General features: G+C 37.3%; 1 protein-coding gene across 7 annotated transcripts; it reads left to right on the top strand.

The window, feature by feature from the left end:
• The first annotated feature begins 302 nt into the window (after window positions 1-302).
• Window positions 303-20,277, top strand: LOC110833857 (protein NSUN7). Of its 7 annotated transcripts, none has more exons than XM_087346186.1 (12): window positions 304-546; window positions 4,481-4,590; window positions 7,733-7,989; window positions 9,784-9,842; window positions 10,639-10,940; window positions 11,294-11,480; window positions 11,797-11,972; window positions 13,221-13,521; window positions 14,357-14,629; window positions 16,728-16,841; window positions 17,494-18,056; window positions 20,142-20,277. In XM_087346186.1, exons 2-11 carry the CDS (start codon window positions 4,538-4,540, stop codon window positions 18,049-18,051), a joined length of 2,280 nt encoding a protein of 759 aa, XP_087202312.1. In that variant the 5' UTR covers window positions 304-546; window positions 4,481-4,537; the 3' UTR covers window positions 18,052-18,056; window positions 20,142-20,277. The 7 variants fall into 7 exon arrangements, with proteins under 7 accessions (XP_087202316.1, XP_087202328.1, XP_087202312.1 ...); XM_087346173.1 differs by having other exon boundaries at window positions 13,197-13,521; XM_087346179.1 differs by having other exon boundaries at window positions 304-558; window positions 13,197-13,521.
• The last annotated feature ends 553 nt before the right edge of the window (window positions 20,278-20,830 follow it).

The following is a 20,830-nucleotide window of genomic DNA, read 5'->3' as shown; positions in this document are numbered from 1 at the left end:
CGAAAATAATTAAATTTCCAGTCACGTTACTGAAGAAAGATTGTGGTTATGTCGGAATCAGTTTCTTCGCTTATCTGTTTTAAATGACCGTGATGGAAAATAGAGATATTTCTGGTCGAACGAGTATTTCTAATGTTATTTGTTTATGGTAATGCAACTCTCACTCGGATTTGTGAAAGGTAATACTGAATCACCTCGTACGTCTTGCGGGCCATTAGCAGGAATCGATTTCCAGTTTTACTATTTTAGCTCCAGGCGCCCTCTGTCTGTGAGTTCTACCCACCCCATCCATGACCACTCTAATTTTCAATTGGTTAAAAGCGCCAGTTTGTGATGAGGCAGTTAGAACTTGCTTGTACCACGTCGTACACGAAATAGTATTCGCTCTTAGCGTAGCCAAAAGGAAGTCTATTGGTGTAATATAGGCCTGTCGTGCAAGCAGTCTATTCTGTAGAATGTCTGTTTCGAGTGGTTTTAATAATGTGACATTGGGTGTTTCTGGAAGTGGTTTTTTAACCTCCCGAGGATGTGTTTCGGCTGGTTAAGGTATGTTTGAAGGTTAGAACTATTATAATTTTTGTATATAGATCGGCTAATGTGTGCTACATATTTGCATATAAGCAGAGTACATTTATAATTGGTATCTGAGGTATTTTTGGGTTTAGTTTATTTGTTGCGTGTGGTCTCGAGGTATTTCACATTCATGGTTAGAACTATAGTGCCCCCCCCTCCCCTCGCATGCATTTTTTATTTTAAAGTGGTTTAGTGAGGTTAATTGGCGACTGTGCTGATTGCATTACACGGTCTTTTCGCTATACGCGATCATTCATTTTGTTGCCGTGTTTCCTGTGTCTTTCACTGGGTTCGAGGTGTATTTTCAAAACAGGTTTTGAATGTCACTTATCCGTCTGTTTGCAGATAAGAGCTTTGAAACTAGCTTACCGATTTTGATCAAATTCTGTATGGTTGTCCTACAATAAATGTTGTTTAGCTGTTTCGATTTACTTTGGCGTATCTTAAGGGCAACTTTCCATAAGGGCTCCTTTTACCTTAATATCGTATTTTGAGGTCGACAGATTTTGATGAAATTTCATACCTTGTAATTTATACTGGAATATCTTGTTTAAACGTCATTGGATTTCATGTATCAAGATGACTGTCTTCTGGGTTGTTGCGCCGTGTAGTCTTGTAAAGTTTAACGACGTTTCAGAGATCGTTACTGCCTCCATCATCAGGGCGACTGATGACGGAGGCATAGAGTACCTCTGAAACGTCGTTAAACAGATCACACGTCACTAGAACCCAGAAGACAGTCATCTTTACAGTCGCCGCCATGAGAACACTAAATATCTTTAATTTCATGTATCATAAGAGCCTGTTCACAAAAGACACCTGATTTTCTGTGCCTTATGACAGATTTTGACCATACTATCTTTATTCCTGTGAATATATGTTATAAAATGCGGTATATTTTAATGTATTTATTTGTGAATGCAGCGCCAAGTATTCGTTATAATTTTAAAACCATTTGTTTAATATAATTTACATAAAATACTTTCTAAGAGACGTTTTTCGCATTGAAACTGGGCGAAAAATAAAATTACTAAATTTGGGTCACAATAACTCAGTGGAAAGAAGAATGTAAAGAACTGATGTAGAAGATTCAGATTAAAACGTGACTTCAGACAACGTCAGAGTTTAGGATAAGAATAGAATAGATCATCCATCGTATCTGTCATTCAGACTCTTATCATTTAGACTGAAATAAAATAGAATATTATTAACCTTAGGTTTTTTGTAGGTCGTAGTTAATGTTTCATTGCGTGATTTAGGGCAAGGTTTTCCCCCCCATTCCGTTCTACCCCCCCCCTCCCCCCTCCAAGCTGTGATAGATTTTCCTCAACCCATCTGTTTGTTGTACTTCAAGACGTAGTTAAATTTCCTTCTCAGTTGTGTTAACTTCCGTAAAGAACTTTTTTTTAAGTTTCTCTCATTCATACGTCATACTAACGTCAAATTTTCATTCAGAAGGAAAATGGTGCAGGCCAAAATTCAAACGATGGGGGATTATTAATTACTGCGTCGGAAATGTTTAGAATCGCCAGCTTCTGTTTTGATTCTTGCCCGCAGAGTGAATTTCCGGGGTTCATATGATTCTCGGAGTAAACAACGATTATTTTCCAGAAACTACATTTACTAATTGATCTTTGTAAAGCAGCTCGCTTGTGTTTTCCTTTACGGTAAGAATGAAATTTATAATCGTTTCTTAAATTGGTCTTAGATATCAGCTATAAAATCTGCTTAGAATATTCCAAAATACAGAATAATTTAGATTTCAAAATGGAACCACTCTTATGCCCTCATACGTTTATAATAATGATAATAAAAGAGTGTGGCTGTTTATTTTGTGGTAAGAAGTAACAGCTTTATAGATGCATTTGCACAGTAGGACCTTCAGACCTAAAAGCAGATAGAATGATAATATTAAAGTGTATGAGATGGTAAAGTTGCGTCATATTGTGATATAATAAATATATATTATTTAAATCTTGTCCGTCTAATCACAATAAAGTCTTATTAAATATTAAAATATTACAATAATTAACATTTAAAATATTTAAATATTAAATGATGTTCTTTATCGAAATATTCGATTTACATGGTCTAATGTAAATCGAATGTTTCGATAAAGAACATCATTTAATATTTAAATATTTTAAATGTTAATTATTATAATATTTTAATATTTAATAAGACTTTATTGTGATAAGACGGACAATATTTAAATAATATATATTAAAATGTATATTAAATAAAAATAAATAGGATATGAACTGGTTTGGGACACGATACATAATCGATACTCGAAAACCTCGAATCTCATATGTCGTAATATTGCTTCTAAAATCCGATTTATACAAACACGTTTTATGATTACATTTGTGTTTACAATTATCATTATTACCATCCCCCGCTTTGTAGAAGTGTTTTGTTATTTTGAATGATTGGCAGTTTCTGATCTAACCACCTTTGCTGTGTGGTAGATTGAAATACGTGAGAAGAGACGTATTCCATTGAGATAACAAACGTCGAATGTCTAGGAGCTCGAAAGAGGAAAGAATAATGAGAATTTGAAGTGACGTTTCGACACGACATCGCAATTAGTTTCGGAATCTTTAGAAATACGTACGTACATTAATAATAACTTTATTGCACTCTTGACACGTAATTTAGGACAAGAAAAGTAATGAAGTGAATGAAAAGTATCATTTATCATAATAATTACATAATTTTCTCTTCGCTTTCAGTCTCTCGTGTCCCAGGTTTACCTCCCATCGACAGTTTTAATTTAAAATGACACGCGAACAAAACATCGCCGTGTACAGCGTTTAAAGAAGTCCTTCCTGGGACACTTCGCTTCAGTTGAATGGGCGATGAAGGGAATTCTTAATAGGGCCCTGTGTATTCTCGTAGAAATTGATTACATTTCAGAGGTGCTTACTGCCTCCATCATTAGGACGAAATCCTGATGTTGGAGGTAGTAAGAACCTCTGAAACTTCGGCTAATTTTTACGAAATTACGCGGCGCAAAATTCCAGAAGACGATCTTCATACTCGCCGTAGCGAAAAGCCTAAATCTCACAGATGAATCCTTAGTTACTATTCCTTTCGGAAACATTTTAATTAATAATCATTATTGCTTAGCCGCACGACATAGAATGAGGAACTTTGAGGAAGTTTCGGTCATACGTGAAGACGGAGATAGAGCCCCATCTCCGAAACGTCGTTTCTATTTCATTATTTTACTAGACGATGGAAAATATCCAAAGAACGTTTTATTTAAATTTTTACGAAACTGTTTTCAAAAAAAAAATTTAACTGAGAAAACAACTAATAAATTTCTCAGGTTAAGTATTTGCTTGCAAAATTTGAAAGATTCGTCACGAGATGTATGGGCTAACGTGCCCTCAACCTGACAGTCAGACAAGCAGTGCATGCGCCACCCCAACCCCCACACACCCCTCCTATCTCCTCTCTCACCCCCCTCCCTCTTCTTACCAATTCTACTCGTCATCTCCATATCCTAGACAATTTCGCATGTTAGGTAAATTTTTGTCTGTGTGTGTATATATATACACAACCCCCACCCCACCACATCCCCTCTGACCTCATCATTCCACCCTCCACAATCCACCGGGACCATCACATAAATTCCTTACGGAACGCAAACCCCTTAGACGTAAACACGGCGAAGCTAAACCTCTGTTTATTACGTACGACTGAATGTAAGGGTAGCAGACCTGAGGAGTTTGCTTCGGTGCTGTTTGGAGCAAAATATTGACGTGCGACAAAATTATATCATCGAAATTGATTAATTAATTTTTCCGAAGCTTTGTTGTCATAATTAAGGGACAATTCTTTTTTATCCGGTGTGTGTGTTTTTTTCGAGCTCGTAATGTCTTTGTTTATAAATCCTCAGACCGACACGGACGGTATCCAGTGCGACGTACTCTTACCCAGTAACAAAGTTTGGCGTATGAAAAATTACTACAGATTATTGGAACTGCAACGAGCAATGGGTGCGAATCGGTAAGTTATCTGTAGAAATTTATTTATTAGAATGTATCATCGTGATTTTTTCTTATATATCGAGTTTTTTAGCGCGTTCACAAGGAATAGTTTAAAGAATTCGCGTGTTAGCTTCCCCATGTCTGTCCGTCAAAATGTAGCAAATGGAGAATTAGTGGGTGAGTTGCTGTGGAATTAGATACTGAGGAGATTGCCATGGAAACGAGCGTGAAGGTGATGTGCAGTGTAATCCGGTGGTTTACCGACGTTTCGGAGGAATTTACTGTCTCTGTTGTCAGGGTTTCATTCGATGATACACTAAATTTGATGAAATTATTGTAGTTGTTACTGTCTCAAATTTTATTTTTGATTTTGTCGTGGTGAGACATTGCTGAGCTGTAACGCCATTAGGAAGCTTTTTCTTTCTTCATGCTCAGTACATATTTCTAACTTAGTTTGTTAATAAATGGAAAAAAAAATAGAGTCATTTTACGTATGACAATGAAGACTGTCGTTACAGATTTCATTGTCCAATGCCTGGTATCGTAAATTTGAACATTTTCAGCGTCCAAACATGTGAATACCTGAATTTATTTGAATGTAGATGATACGACTCATGTTTATAATAATGTTTAAACTATCTTAATGACCATAAATATATTTTGAGGTCGATAATCCATCTTGGGCACGGCGAAATTTTTGATAGAGCATGCACTAGTGTGATTCAATAAAAAATATACAAATATTTTTGTTATATCTTCCACAGTTCTCGTCCATTATTGCCAATCATACATATACACTGTCTCTGTTCATTTTCGTCTTTTAATATAGAAGTTCGGTTCTTTCTGAAGGTAAAACATTGCAGAAACTGTCCTATTGAACGCTCACATATTTTTTTAGTGCTTCATTGTTGTGAATAAATCTTATTCAGTCTAACAATAAACATATGAAAGTTTTGATTATACCTGCCAATCATTATTTAGGTTTGTATGCCGACTACATATTTCATGTACGCTTTCTGGATGAAATATATTAAAAACGTCCTTCTTGGAAATTTTGTTACCTAAACACATCATTCTGATATTGATGGTAGGAAATTGAACACACACACAGGTCTATTTGTTTCAATCGGCTGGGAGGTTTTAGTGTGTTTCTGTCAGAGAACATAACCTAGCTTTAAAACGCCTGGCTCTGAGGAAGATATAGGCACATAGATATTAAATTCATTACATTAACATTGTTGAGAATTAAAACGTAGGAGGTTTATTATTATAATTTACTTCTTACAGATTGATTTAACCTGTAACGTCAGAGTTAACAATACATCGATATGTGTGAAACAAAGGTCTAGGTATTGTTAAAACTTGTAAAATTGATGACAGCACGTGAGAAAATTACGTGGTACAAACAAACACAACTTAAACAGTATCCGGCCAGTGTGTTTGGGGTTTAAGCGATCAAAGCAAGTTTCTTCCTAGAATTGTTGAGTTCGTATTTATTCGACATTAAAATTAAAGTTTACAGCTGTAAGCAAAGTGAGAAGCCCGCTCAACTACAGAATGAACATATAATTTTTAAAAATATATATTTATTTTAAAAGTTAAATCTTGTTTGAAAACAAAATTATTTTGAAATCTATCAATTATTTATTTTAATCCGTCTGATCACAATATCATTTTTTATTTAAAATTTCTTATAATTAAGATAATAAAATATCATTCATGTTCCATATCGATTGATCGATTTTCATTTCGGAACATTTACACAACATGTTTCGGTTTTTATAAAACCATCATCAGGTGTAAAATATATCTAAGAACTTAAAACTCAATTATGATTTCTGTAGTTTTTTGGTGATGTTTCATTACTTTTGTTTTTCCATTTTTGGGCGAAGGTGTTGTTTTTTCTTAAATGTTATTAGATGTACATATCGGCCAAAGATGTAGGAGTGAGTGTCCCGATATGTCCGGAAGTACTAGTGTCTTCGAATAGGTTTGGGTCAATAAATTATTGACCCACACCTATTCGAAGACCTTCGCCCAAAAATGGAAAAACAAACGTAATGAAACATCACCAAAAAACTACAGAAATCATAATTGAGTTTTAAGTTCTTAGATATATTTTACACCTGATGATGGTTTTATAAAAACCGAAACATGTTGTGTAAATGTTCCGAAATGTAAATCGATCAATCGATATGGAACATAAATGATATTTTATTATCTTAATTATAAGAAATTTTAAATAAAAAATTATATTGTGATTAGACGGATTAAAATAAATAATTGATATAATATTCACAATATGACGCAATTACACTATCTTTTGAAATCTATATTTCTTCAAGACGAAACGAATAATAAGAACAATATTTTGAACTGTTAAGGGTAGTTTTATAAATTCAAGTTAAAATAAGTCTAAAGTTGAGAAGTTACAAGTCACGTGCTTTCCTCACGACATGGCCCAGACTTACGTATAGAACGGATGTAATTTTTAAGTAGACAAAGAAACCAATTTCGCTATTATGATAATGATGATGAGAGTTGGAGGTGGTGCTTCATGATGATTTCCTTCGACCTGAGAACATAATATTAACAGTTAAATTTAGAAAGCTATTTAGACGTAATAGCAAAGTTTATTTCGCGATTCTATTACAGTCAAACGTTCTTGTAAGTTTGTAGCGTGACGGAGAGATATTAAAGTCAAGCACAGGCTTATAAATAAAGTTTTTATTTCTATTTTGACATGTATCAGCGTCGAAGATAAGCCCAATCTTACGTTATGAACCATATTTAACGTCATCCGCACAACGAGTGACGTAAAACGAGAACTTATGTTTGTTGTCGTGTTAGTAATGACTTTGTTAAGATTTTATTTATTTATTTATTTCTATATTTATAAAGCTTGTTTCTATCTTAGGGTAACCAAAATTAAAGTTAATATCAGAACGTTTTTGGGAGAGCAGAAAAGCGATTGGATGGGAGGATGAGGTGGGCCCATGAGCCGATCTGGACTTTGTACATAAAAGAGAAATTCGATCCTACCGGGATTCGAACCCCGGTCGTCCAATCCATATCTTATTCATTGCATTCACTCAATTAAGCAGACGGATATCTAAATTGCAAAGTATAAGAAAGTACTTCGCTCCTTCCTTTTGTAATAGGATGGCGACTTCGTGGGCAGGGAAGGCGAGAGAAAGTTCCTCCTCGTCCCAGCCAGAAGTCAAGAGACCCCGATGTTCCTCTGCTGCCCTGGACTCGGGCTTGTCTCTGTCGTCGACCCTGTCTGTGGAGACAGCATGGACCATGTCCGACATAGCCAAAGCCGGGCGTCTCCTCGCATCACCGGAGCTTTCCAATCGTTTCGACGATGACGAAGAAATGCGTCACGTGTATTCACTTGTCTACGATGTCTTCAGATGTAAGAGTCTGTCTTTTTTTAAAAAATAATCTGACATAGACAAGAAATTCCATACTTTTTATGGAATCGAAAGTTAGTTACAGTTTTCATAATCACTGACCCATATTCGGAGCCTGTTACAAGTTGAATCAGTTTACAAAACTCCATCAGCCATGACAGATGAAGGACAAAGTTTCGCCTACTGGGATGTTTCGCTTTGTTTCATTCGCTTCAGGACAAGATTTTAAAAACCGTATTCAAATTTTTTGAGAACATTATTTAAAAAATAATGTTCTCAAAATGGTCTCAACTTTGTGCACGAGTTATAACAGTGGTATTTAACCTGGAGTACGCGTACCCCCGGGGGTACGCGAAGACATCTTAGGGGGTACGTGAAATTTAAAAATATATATATTATTTTATGATAAACACTGAATAATCAGTAATTTAATTTATTTAATTTATTTTAGATGTAGATTATATACTATGTATAACTTGAATTATACACCAACAACTTTGGGGGTACAAAGTTGAAGAGAAATTATATCTGGGGGTACGCGAAGACATCTTAGGGGGTACGTGAAATTTAAAAAAAAATATTATTTTATGATAAACACTGAATAATAAGTAATTTAATTTATTTAATTTATTTTAGATGTAGATTATATACTATGTATAACTTGAATTATACAAAACAACTTTTGGGGTACAAAGTTGAAGATAAATTATATCTGGGGGGTACGCGAACAAAAAAGGTTGAATACCACTGAGTTAGAAGAAGCCTTTTCTTCGTTAATATATATTTATGAACATTTCTTGAATGAAAACCTTTAAAACACCTGCACATTTGCATGTGGAAAATTAGTGAGCGTGTCGCAGACCGTACTGTCTTAGCAGGCGAAAACCTTTAAGCATAAATCAAGATCTTAACACTCGTGAATTTGCCTACACCAAGTAGTGTTATGTTTCACGTGCCATGCAAATCAACTACTCTCATCTGCAGTATCTAAATGTAACACGCGAACCTGCTTTCGTGGTTAAACGCAGAAGGCTGGATCCTAATGCTTTACGGCAAAGGTTTGTAATTTCATTCTGTACTCAGTGTCTGTGCAACCAAAAACAAACTTAAAAGTTTATATGGAACGTGAGATTTTTAGATTCAAACGTCTGCTAGTGTTACACCTTCTAATCTGGTAGAAGTTTGCCGACGTTTCGGAGGCGCTTTCTGCCTTCTTCATCAGGGCGGTGGTGATGACCGCCATGTTGATGGAGGTAGCAGTTATCTTTATACGGAACTGATCCTAATCTGCCCTTAACAAAGTAGTAATGAACTGGCCATTCAATGCCCTCGGTATCTTATCTAAATTCATTCTATTACAAAAACTTGTAATCCGAATCACGATTATCTATAAAGACTGTGTATGTACTACGATAGTATTAATGGAGCTAATTGCTTTTCCGCGTTGTACAGAATAGCTTTTTGCGAAATATCAGAGTAATGCAAATAGTCTTTTATTTTTCGCAGTGTTAAATATTCTGGTGTCGACCACTAGTCCGCCCTGAGCCAACTGAATCCAACCACATATTCCCCTGCCTTATTTCTTCAAGTGGGAGAGACCAAGATCTACACCCGTACAAAAAAAAACTAAAATTATATTTTTTTAGGGCATGGAGAGATCAGATATTCCGAACTGGATGTACTAAGCACGTGCAAATGTGACTTAAACTCAGATTTGTATGCCTTGAAGTTATCCAAAAGTGTTATCGGATACCACAATATGTACTACAAATTATATTTTATTATCTTTATTTCAGATAAGTCTGTTTTGAACCAGACCTTGGTTGATACAGCATTCTTTGACCAATGTCCACAGGTAAAATAAATTAAATTTACTGATAAACATGGCTTATATATAAAATAAATATAATTAAGAAAGCAATGGTGTTTATACAATCAGGGATAAAATACTCTTTTGAAAATTTAATGTAGAATGTAACCTATATTCAATTTTAGTCGAAGCAGGAGTAGTTTCAAGTACAATTAAGCACGGTATACGTTTTACTCTTAAGAATTATATACAAAAGATCTTACAGTTCAGGGAGCATTAATGACAATTTTCTGGTGTTAGTAATGACATTAGATACATAAAAATTTCATTGAGAAAATTGTTAACGAAGGGAAACCAATATCGTTGTCCAGAAGAAATTATCTTTCTAATCGCAAATATAAATTGACGTGTTTTTCAGCAAAAACTCGAAAATCGCCGACCGAAATTTTATGAAATTTGAAATTAAGGCAATTTAAAAAAAAATCGCCAAGAACAAACAGAATTTGTTGAAACTGGACCTTGCATTCTCTGGGCTCAGTCACATGCGGGGGGTGGGGGGGAAGGGGGGGAAAAATTTGGCTTGATGACATTACGGATCAACTTGTAATCCACCAGAAATCCAGCCCACGCAAAAGTCATTAAACCCAGATAGCAATAACGTTATTGGCGCCAATTGCAAAGATAAAGACAAACTCTTGTGATTGCTTTGGAATTATTACAGTACACACATTTCCTAACTTGTTCTTTTATATGCTCTTTTAATCCTTGGATTCATTCTCACTAATAAATCCCGGGCGATGTGGTTTACACTGAGCACTGAGGTACTTATTTTCATTGCTAGTTCGAGAAACAAACAAAGATTGTCTGGTTACTTCTCTACGATCTCTATAAGAGACGATTCCTACCCCGCGACCAACACGAAGAGCTACTCCGGGAAAGGATGTTTGAGGAATCGGGTCTTCTGAACGCCGACACGAAGTTGTGGAGCGTAAGAGTGAAACTTGCAGCTGCAATTTCTCGTTTACGTATAAAGAACAACGCTCTTAAGCTGTCCCAACTTCTACCACCACATCTCAGAGACGAGCGTGTTCTGGCCTTGGTCGAAGCTCCGGTCACTGCCTGGATTAACACTTTCAAGATCGAGTGAGTTCACTTTCAACTAAAATCCAATATTTTACTTCAACTCTGACGCCACGAAATAGATATTCCCCCCCCACCAACTAATAAATATCCAGACTGGAATTAATTGAAAATTACAGAGGAATGCGTATATAATTTGAGGACTAACATTCTTTAAAATCATCACCATAGCATCGGTTTTAACAACACACACGTTCATAAATATTATTTCAGCTACCATCCAACATTGCTTTCGTAAAGATAAATATCAATTGTCAGTTATTCCTGATTAACTTGAAATCTTCTAGATAAATCACAGCGAGCAAAGTTAGTACCGAAAGTTATGAATAATCTTGTATTTTAATTTCTGCACGTAGCACGGATTATGTAACACGTCTGCTGGATGAAGCTGGTCTGAAGAGGCTGGTTCACGAACAGTTGAGAGTCGACGCACTCAGCTACACGTACCACGAGATGTGCCCAAAGGTCATTAAATTCCATCCCACACTTCGGTCTAATCTCGCCCAATCCACCATCGTCAGAAAACAACTCATTGTTCTACAGGTAAACTTTGATAATAGCGAAATATCGAGAACATTTCACAAGTGTTTCCGACCGAATGAAATGTTAAAGTTTATGTTAAATTAAAAATTATCGATGTGGGATAATTATAACGCCATTTGCATTTATCACCTTCTTATGTCTTTCACTAATATAACTCAACAACTGTCTATAGGCATTTAGTAAGTGCACAGTAACTTTAAAGTAATATCGAATAAAGATTTTACCAGGTAAATTATGTTTTCTTCATTTTAATACAGCAATGTTATGAGATTCGGGGTTTGTCGGGTGTCTGCTGTATCAGAACTGTAAATTACAGGACTGTGCCTTCTGCTTTGGTCCTGCTGTAATGTGCAGAATACTCCAAGACCTGGATCTCGCGGGAAATATAGCTCAGACTCAAATCACTTCTCCCCGTTCCGTGGCCTACCTCGCTAACGTCCTCGGGGACAATGAAAAGATCGGAACTCTTATAGCTTTTGGTGCAGGGAACAGGTGAGGATATTAAAACATTTATTTTTTTTGTAGTGTTCTGTCTGACGACAGGTCCATATGAACAGGATCCTTCCATCCTTTTCTCGGACTGGGACCTGTTCATATACGTTCTTGGCAGATGATCCAGAAGTGGTTTGCCATTGCCTTCTTCTGTGTGTGAATGGAGTAATTGTTGGGATGCCACGGAGGAAAACTCCGTGTTGCCTAGACCACGGCCTTGCCCAACACAAGTTATAAATTCGGGCACCGCCGGGAATCGAACCCGAGACCCCAGGATTTCAAGGCCAGCGTTCTAACCGCTAGACCACCTCATCTTATTATTATTTAGTGTTCTGTCTGACGACAGGTCCATATGAACAGGATCCTTCCATCCTTTTCTCGGACTGGGACCTGTTCATATACGTTCTTGGCAGATGATCCAAAAGTGGTTTTCCATTGCCTTCTTCTGTGTGTGAATGGAGTAATTGTGTTTCATGTGGTCGCGTCTTTGTTAATGACGTTGCATATTAACTCTCACCCGCCGTCATATTTGAATCCTAGTATGTTAGGATAGAGTTTTGTCCCTCAAAACTTTATGGTCACACATCATGACAAACTTGTCATGCCTCAAGACGTAATTTTGCAAATATTAAAATAACGATCTATTCTTATGTCCTTGGTTGTGAGAGGAAGGTTTTTTCGAACACCGTTTGTATAGCTCTAAAATGGATTTTGAGGGTGACGGGTGATAATCCTGGGAATACGTTTTTACTTAACAGCGTGTGTGTGGAATGTACACTGAACAAATTATTTCGGTAGATAAGCTCAGAAAATATTTATTGCTGTGATGTCAAATATTGCCCCATCGAAATGAAAATTCGGATGACTTTTCTTGAAATTCTGCAATATAAAATTTCTTTAAAAATTTTATACAAGTTCTCCTGTTTTGTTTCACATACGTATGGGACTATTTAATAGGCTTTCCACGGAGTAGCAAACGGAATTTAAAACTATGTTTTAAATTATTATTGAATTTATTTAGCCATCCGGCTGCAATGGACACTGGTAGCCAGAAAATCTGAAGGGAAGAGATAACTCGGTTGATGTACGTAGACGCTTGGATAATATTAAAGTAGATGTTAAGAAAATAAGGTGCGATGTATGGACAACATTGATCTGGCATGGGACAGAGACCGGTTGCGAGCTGTTATGAACACGATAATGAACTTTGTGTGTTTCATAAAGGCTGGGTTTATCCCATGACAACAGGAGGGACGAATATGAGGATTATCTCCGACACTTGGGCGTGACGAACGTTGACGTACGTGCCGAGAAGTTTGTGGACGTTTCGGCGGGGAGCGCGCTGCTGCAGAACGTGGTTGCGGTACTGGCGACACCGAACAACACGTACTCGGGTGTAACTGACCCGGTGGACTTGGCGTGCGGTCGAGGCGGGGACTTGGCTATGCTAGAGGTGCTGACAGACACGGAGGACGGGACGCTGGTACGGGTGACCGCCGTCCTGGAGGAACAGCGCCAGACGCTTCGACTCTCCATGTCTAGACCTCAAGTAAGTTCCTTCAGAACGCGATTTACTTATCGGTTTGAAAATTCGACAGAGGTCATACGCCGTGATGATCTTCTGGCTTGTGACGACATGTGGACTCGTGGTCGGGTACCAAATTTTCGTCACCGAAGATGGAGGCAGTACGTTCGTCCGAAACATTGGTTCCCACCAAAACTACCGCGCAACATTACAACCCAGAAGACCAACACGGCAGTGAGAACCGCAAATCTTAAAATTAAAGTAGTTACGTAAGCGATAGTATAAACTTAAAAATATTAAAGTCTAACTAATATTACGCATGGGGAAATGAGAAATGTACACAGAATTTCAATTGTAATACCGGAAGAGATCACGATATATCTAAATGCAGGATATTATAAAAATAAATATTAAATAACTTGGATATGTGCTGGATTAAAATGGCTTACTGTTTGGTCTAGTGGCAAGCTCTGATGAGCAAACTAATGAACATCCAAATCTAGCAGATGATTGCGAATTTCTTTATTATCAATTTCTGAAGAATGATTGTGGTCTTTGTACTGAGTTACACTTTACGTAAGATTAGAAGGGAAAGCACGTATGAGAATTCAAGTTAGATATTCTGCATCTCAAACATTTGTTACTGTTTCCGACTAATAGTACTTATTTATCCATATTATCTCCCATTCGTGCTACATTCCCTGCCAATCCCGCCCTCCTTGATTCGATCCTGTTAAGGTGGGTTGTCGGTCATGACGTCATGTAGGCTAGTAGGCGAAACGTTTTTACTGTCATGAGACGCTCAGATGTCAGGTCAGATCTGCTGTCGGTCTGTGGCATTCCTCACTGCCTGTTGTAGATACAGGTCGTCCTGTATGAGACACATTCGGTCGTACCAGCAGAGAACAGCGAAATGGTGACTCGAATGGTGAACGAAATGAACAGGACAGCGCGCGACAAACACCTGGAGGAGCGAGAACACGTGTTCTCGGCCTTCAAGAAGGAGGCGTCGGATGCGTGCTCTGGGTCTGGAGGGGAGACTGTCGCGGCGTCTGGAACCAGCGTCGTTTCCTTTCAGAACATTGACCGGGCTGACCCTTGCAGCCCCGAATTGCCGGAAACAGATAAATCGGTGAGTTCCTCCACTGACTGCTACCACAAGTTGTCTTCCTTGGTTTGATAATTGATATTCTTCGTCTAGGATTGTATTCCCGTGTCATTAGATACATTTTAATTGTATTTATCCACTTTCTTTGTTGTTTTTCGCGAGATTCCTTCTCCACAATTCTTTAGGCACGTATTATCCGATTACCCCAAATCCTAGCTACATGCCCAGCCCATCACAAAACCCCAAGATTTAACTATCGTAACAGAAGATGAGCTGTATACATCGGGAATTTTATTCACATATAATATCATTAATTTCTCACACCCTGTATTATTCTTAGATCAAAATACACTAAAATATCTATCTGTATTTGTAAAACCAACTTTTAGGTTTGGGTGAACGAGATTTAGGGCGTTTAAGAGCACGGTGTAAGAGACTGGGAAAAATAGTGTACTGAAAGGCTCGATAATTTGTAGGATGAGATCAACAGAGCATGTAGCACGCATGACTTTGATAAGATATATGTAAAAAGTTTTTGTTGTAAAACCTGAAAGAAAGACAGAACTCGAAAGACCTTGGCATAGATGTCAGGATAATATTAAAATGGCTCTTAGGGAAACAGGTACGGATAATGGGGGTTACCGAAGGCGTCCTTAAATTACAATGAAAGTACGTGTTCGAGAGGAATTATTGTTCTCAGATTGAGTAAGGTTATGAATATTTCACGTCACTGTTAAGTGTGTTCACGTTTTTCAGTTCTGAACTGTTATGTCTGATCTTAGGTGCATTTGATCCTGAGCCCGTTAAGCCCTCTTATTTCTGGCACAAATGCTAGACGCGTTAAAGCTCGTCTTATTATATACAACTGATAAGATACATAACTATCTATTGATTTTATGTAATTCACATACGATATGACTTCATTTACATTTAACAATACATTTCAATTCTAATCAACTTTGACAGGCGTATTTTCCAGTGTTAATTACATACGACTGTCCAGTATCGCATTTAGTTTCATAAAATTATTATATATTTTAAAATATCTTATCGTTTATCAAATCTAAAAGTTCTTGACAATGGTGATGAGTCATTTGAACCTAAAGACGGAGATAGAGCCCCATCTCCGAAACGTCGTTTTACGTTTTATATTTTATTTACTAGACGATGGATAATATCCAAGAAAATTGTTATTCAAATATCTTATCGTTGTTTGTAATAAATAAAATAATATATCTGTACCTCGGTGGATTGTGGTATTCTGACCCCGCGTAGACTTTCTATCATGTGGTTACCACCGGTTCGGTGGGAAGCAGTCCCTCCATCTTCAGAGTAAAACATACAGGCGACGTGTTCTCCAAAACCACCCACAAGACCACACTTCTTAATAACCCGGAAAACCACAATCCACGTTTTCACAGATGTGCAAACCTCAGATCTAATGTAGTTGTGACATAATTTATTCTCGTCCATAGATTTTCGCGACTGGACTTCAATGTACAATTCCGCATCTAAGGTTGAAAGTTATCCGACGTTTCGGAAAACATTCCATTTTGCCATCTTCAGAGTGAACTTTAGCTAAACCCTGAAAATGACAACTGCAGTATTTGTCGAAACGCTGGGCGATTTTAACATTCGACGCTGCGTGCTTTTATCATCTGTGTTGTTTTTATTGTACAAAAATTATAAATCACTTTTCAGAACATTGGAGTCTTAATGGGTGATTTGATTTTGTTTCTTGGTATGTTTCCTACGTAATAAATTCACTAATTATGCATTATTCGAAGGTGTTTTCAGATCGACGTAACATTTGATTACTAACCGGCTAATGTGCTTATACATTGACAAAATAATAACTCTCCCTTTTTCACCTTCCAATTAACAGGACTGATCGCTTTTTGCATCACGTGACTATACGATTTAATGACGTTGAATGTCTTCTGATATTACGCCATGACTTCTCGTAGAAATTTACCGAATATCGCCTTGAAGACAGAGGCATTAAACACCTCTGAAACGTTGTCTAACTTCTACGGGACTACAGCCTTAACTACAGATGCTAACGTATTCCATGGGTTTACATGTATGCCGAACTTGTTACACGACGTTTTTGATTTCTCAGGTACCGCCATGTGATATTTTTGAGCTCCGCGCTCTGCCTACCCTCTGTTCAGACAAAGACGTTTGCGTCAATCTAGAGGAACAAGGCTGCTACTTGGCATACGTGCGCAGAAAGGTAAGCTCTTGGAATCATATGAATTATGCAGATGGGTTATTTGGCGGCTGTGCCGCTACGATTGGAAAAAGCTACTACCTACGCATTGATTCCTCACAGCGGAAAGACCGTACCATCCCACCAGCACAGTCACCAAATATCCTCATTGTAGACCACTTAAAAGAAATATAGGCCTATTTGCTTGGCGTAGTATAATTGTTTAATAACGTACTGGTAAGCAGTAAGTATTCATGTACTGAAGCTTTACTGTCTCCTATGGAAGTTAGAAGGGAAGAGACTACTGGAAAGATGTGAGGATATTATTAAAATGGATGTTTAAAAAATAACGTAAAGGTGAGAACTGGATTTATCTGGCTTAGCGTAAGGTCCAGTGGCAGGCTATTGCGAACACGGTAATGAACCTTTGCATTACCTAGGAAACTTCGAATTTTTCGACTATCTGAGCGACTGTTAGCTTCTCAACAAGAAGTTCTGCCCTTGGACTAAGGTAAGGCTTGAATCACTCGTAACATTAAAATTTGCACTTAAATTTGCGTCATTAGATAAAACTGAGAAATTCGGTGTAATATATTGAGGATGGAAAGAATCAGATTATTCTATGGCCTTTACAGCTGTAGACTTTTCCTGAACGGATGTAATTTCCACTGCACAGGAGATTGTCCGATTGAATGCGAGGTACATGATCGACATTGCGGAATCTCGGGGCCTATTCGGCGGTGAAGGGGGAGGCCCCAAGGAGCACACGAAATCCCAGAGCGGACGCCAACAACAGAAGAAGCCCGAACTTCGACGGTCAACATCCGGTTCTCCTCCATCGTGCAGACCCAAAAGTCGACGATTACAGCTAGAAATTGAACGCATTGCAGCTCCTACGTACGCCTCCATCCTGCGTCGAGCAACATATCCGGGAAGTCATCAAGAAGATACTTTCTGTTGTCAGAGGCATCATCATCATTTCCAACACGATGGAGCGCACACTGTTGGAATCAGCCCGAAGATGGCAGCTCAGATAAGACGTCAAGACGCCAGGAGGTGGTGGGTTGAAGCCGCCAAGTACATCGTGAAGTTTGGTTTCAGACTCGCTCATGGACACAGTCTATCCGACGAAGGTTTCAGGCCCCGTCTGAAACTAACGCGTTCTGGACTCCGGTACAGAACCCTTTTTCCTCTCAGTGTGACGTCAATAGATTTCGAAGACCCCTTGCTCTAGTTCAGGTATGTGATGCCAATTGGCTTTAAATAAAAACCTAATCGAATGTGTGCTGTCGTTTCGGACAGTTTTACAGCTGAAGATGACTGTTTTCTGTTATCTTACGCCGTGTAATCAAGTAGCTGATCGACGTTTCAGAGGTGCTTATTGCCTCCATCATGAAAATTAATCGCTCGGATTAACAGCAGTAAGCACCTCTGAAACGTCGGAGAATCTTAGAAGACAGCTATCTTTATTTGTGATTTTGATAGGTTGAAATATAAAACGAATTATGATACATATAAATGTTAAAAGAGACTTGTGACGCTTATGTGAAGAATTTTACTGTTTATAAGTGAAGTTTTTTTGTAACCGAGGTTAATAACAAATTAACACAGAGTTCTTAGATCGATATTAAGGCAGTTTGTCGATGTTGGACTTCTAGGTTGTGACGCTGTGTGGGCCTTTAGGTAGATACAGACTTTTATAAGAAAAATACTGCCTCCATCTTCAGGGCGTATAAAAATAAACACGTACAAAAAATCACGCATTTTAACGACATCTTTAGTGGATATTACGTAATTATTTATCTTACCATCACATGACACATTTTTATACTTACAGGTTTTGATAAAATTTCAATTACCCTGGCATCTCGTGACGAAACTGGACGCAGTGCTAAGTCATTCTGTAACCACGTGCACGATGCATAAGAAAAATATTGATAAGAAGTGAAGAATTTGCCTGAACGCAACGTCATGGCTTCGTCTAGCCAGTATTTCAGGAGCGCGTAATTTTATATGAGTGCGAATGGGTCCACAGCTGTTTAAAGAGTCCAATATGGCTGCAATGCGTAAATTCATGTTATTAAACATTTTCGAGACCAGAAAATAAAATTAATACTGGCAAAATGTATCGATATTTATGGAGTGATCGACAGTAATAATGCTTTTTGAAAGATCTGATATTTAATGTGATCTTATCGTCTAAAATAGAATATTCTTATCGCAGATCTAACTTCGATTTGCTAAAAGATTGTTAACAATTATCAAAATTATCAACTCTCGTATCTTGTCAGCATTAGCTAATTCATAACGTATTATTCTCTCATGTTCTAAAATTAGATTATATTTATGAAATTATTTTATGAACTTTCGATATTATTTCTCCTGTTTATATACGTGCTTACAGTTTTCAAGTGCATTGTGTTTTTGAAAATATCTATTAGTGTACGTTTTCGGAACGAAATTTCACTATGGAAATTGGCGAAGAGCGCTAAAAACTGTTAACAGTAGACGTTTTAAATCTACCCTATGGATAGATTTAACCACCTACAAAACTACGAGGCGTCATAACTCAGAAGAACAGAATTTGAACTACCACGACAACAGAAACCTCGAAGATTCCAACGTTTAAACTGAAATCTCGCGACACGACAACTTACTTCATTTGTTAGGGATGATTCGAGAGTGATGTTCTTGCGTTATCTTATCGATAAGCTGTACTTTATTTAAGGCACCCAGCTGGTTAATTGCGATCAGTAATGTTTCTTGCATCGTCTGTTAACATTCGTTAACCCAACTCACCGACATGGCTGATAATGGCGATTCGGGGAGCAGTGTGTATAGAATTTACAGGATAACTTCTACTGCATTAAGTCTTATCGTTTTGACAGGCTTAACGATTTATATATTCTATGACAGTTTTAAAGTGGCAAATTTATATTCTTGGCATCCATCGTTTTTTACTTTGGGGGTAAGTAGATTTGTGTGAAATAATTTTGAATTCATGAAGTCATTGTTCGATGCTGTTTATTATAAGATATTGTAATTGCGTCATATTGTGAATATTATAACAATTATTTATTTTAATCCGTCTTATCACAATATTTAAAATTTCTTATAATTAAGATAATAAAATATCATTGATCGATTTACATTTCGAAATGTAAATCGATCAATCGATATGGAACATCAATGATATTTTATTATCTTAATTATAAGAAATTTTAAATATTGTGATAAGACGGATTAAAATAAATAATTGCTGTTTATTACGTTCACTCGAATGAAATTGGGCCCTAGAATAAATTTTATTTTTTTTATTTTCAGTTTTCGTTGTTGATGGCCGAGTCCATAATCGTGCTAACGAAAGACAACATTTTGACATTCTTGATTCCGAGCCTCCAGAAAACCGTCCGTGAACATCATTGGATTATACAGATATTAGCTGCCATTTGTAACCTCGTCGGCTTTGTAACTATCATAGTTAACAAAAACGTAGCGGGTCGATCCCATTTTATCTCAAATCACGCCATAGTTGGTTTGGTAGCTACCATTCTGTGTTTCGTCACATGCGCTGGTGGGTTCCTTACCCTCTACGCCTCCAAGTTCCAGAATTGGATCAAGCCTTCACACAACAAACTTTGTCATATTATTATAGGAATACTTACGTTTGTACTTGGTGTAGCTTCTGAAGCGACCGGATTGGACTTGCTCTCTGACGATACAGCCAGAATTACAACCATAATTCTGTTAGTGGTCGCGTCATTTGTAGTATTGGAAGGTTCAGTAAAAACTGCTTTTTCAAGAATCAAACGCCTGTAGTCCTGAGAGACGAGATATTAGCAAAACACAACGATCACTTTAAATTAAGGAACAAATTTTTGGTCTAAAATTCGTAAGTCAATGTTAGATTCTTAGGTTCGTCTATTCGGTCGTTACATTGTGAAGTATCTGTGGCATGTGAATTGGTGGTGGAGACAATTGCGTATCAGTAACCGCACACTGTAATTTGTTGG

The sequence above is a fragment of the Zootermopsis nevadensis genome, unplaced genomic scaffold (genome assembly GCF_977971745.1).
Source record: "Zootermopsis nevadensis isolate Lab colony 2312 unplaced genomic scaffold, Znev_1.0 Znev_ptg000001l, whole genome shotgun sequence".
Classification (NCBI taxonomy): Eukaryota; Metazoa; Arthropoda; class Insecta; order Blattodea; family Termopsidae; genus Zootermopsis; species Zootermopsis nevadensis.
The sequence above is the reverse complement of the archived record's forward strand: the minus strand, read 5'-3'. Positions and strand labels throughout refer to the sequence as shown.

Excerpts from the sequence above, each read along its gene's own strand:
- LOC110833857 (XM_087346173.1), top strand. The coding sequence starts at position 4,538 with ATGAAAAATTACTACAGATTATTGGAACTGCAACGAGCAATGGGTGCG. Across the intron at positions 10,941-11,293 it reads ATTAACACTTTCAAGATCGA|CACGGATTATGTAACACGTC; the intron begins GTGAGTTCACTT and ends TTCTGCACGTAG. Across the intron at positions 11,973-13,196 it reads GCTTTTGGTGCAGGGAACAG|GCTGGGTTTATCCCATGACA; the intron begins GTGAGGATATTA and ends TGTTTCATAAAG.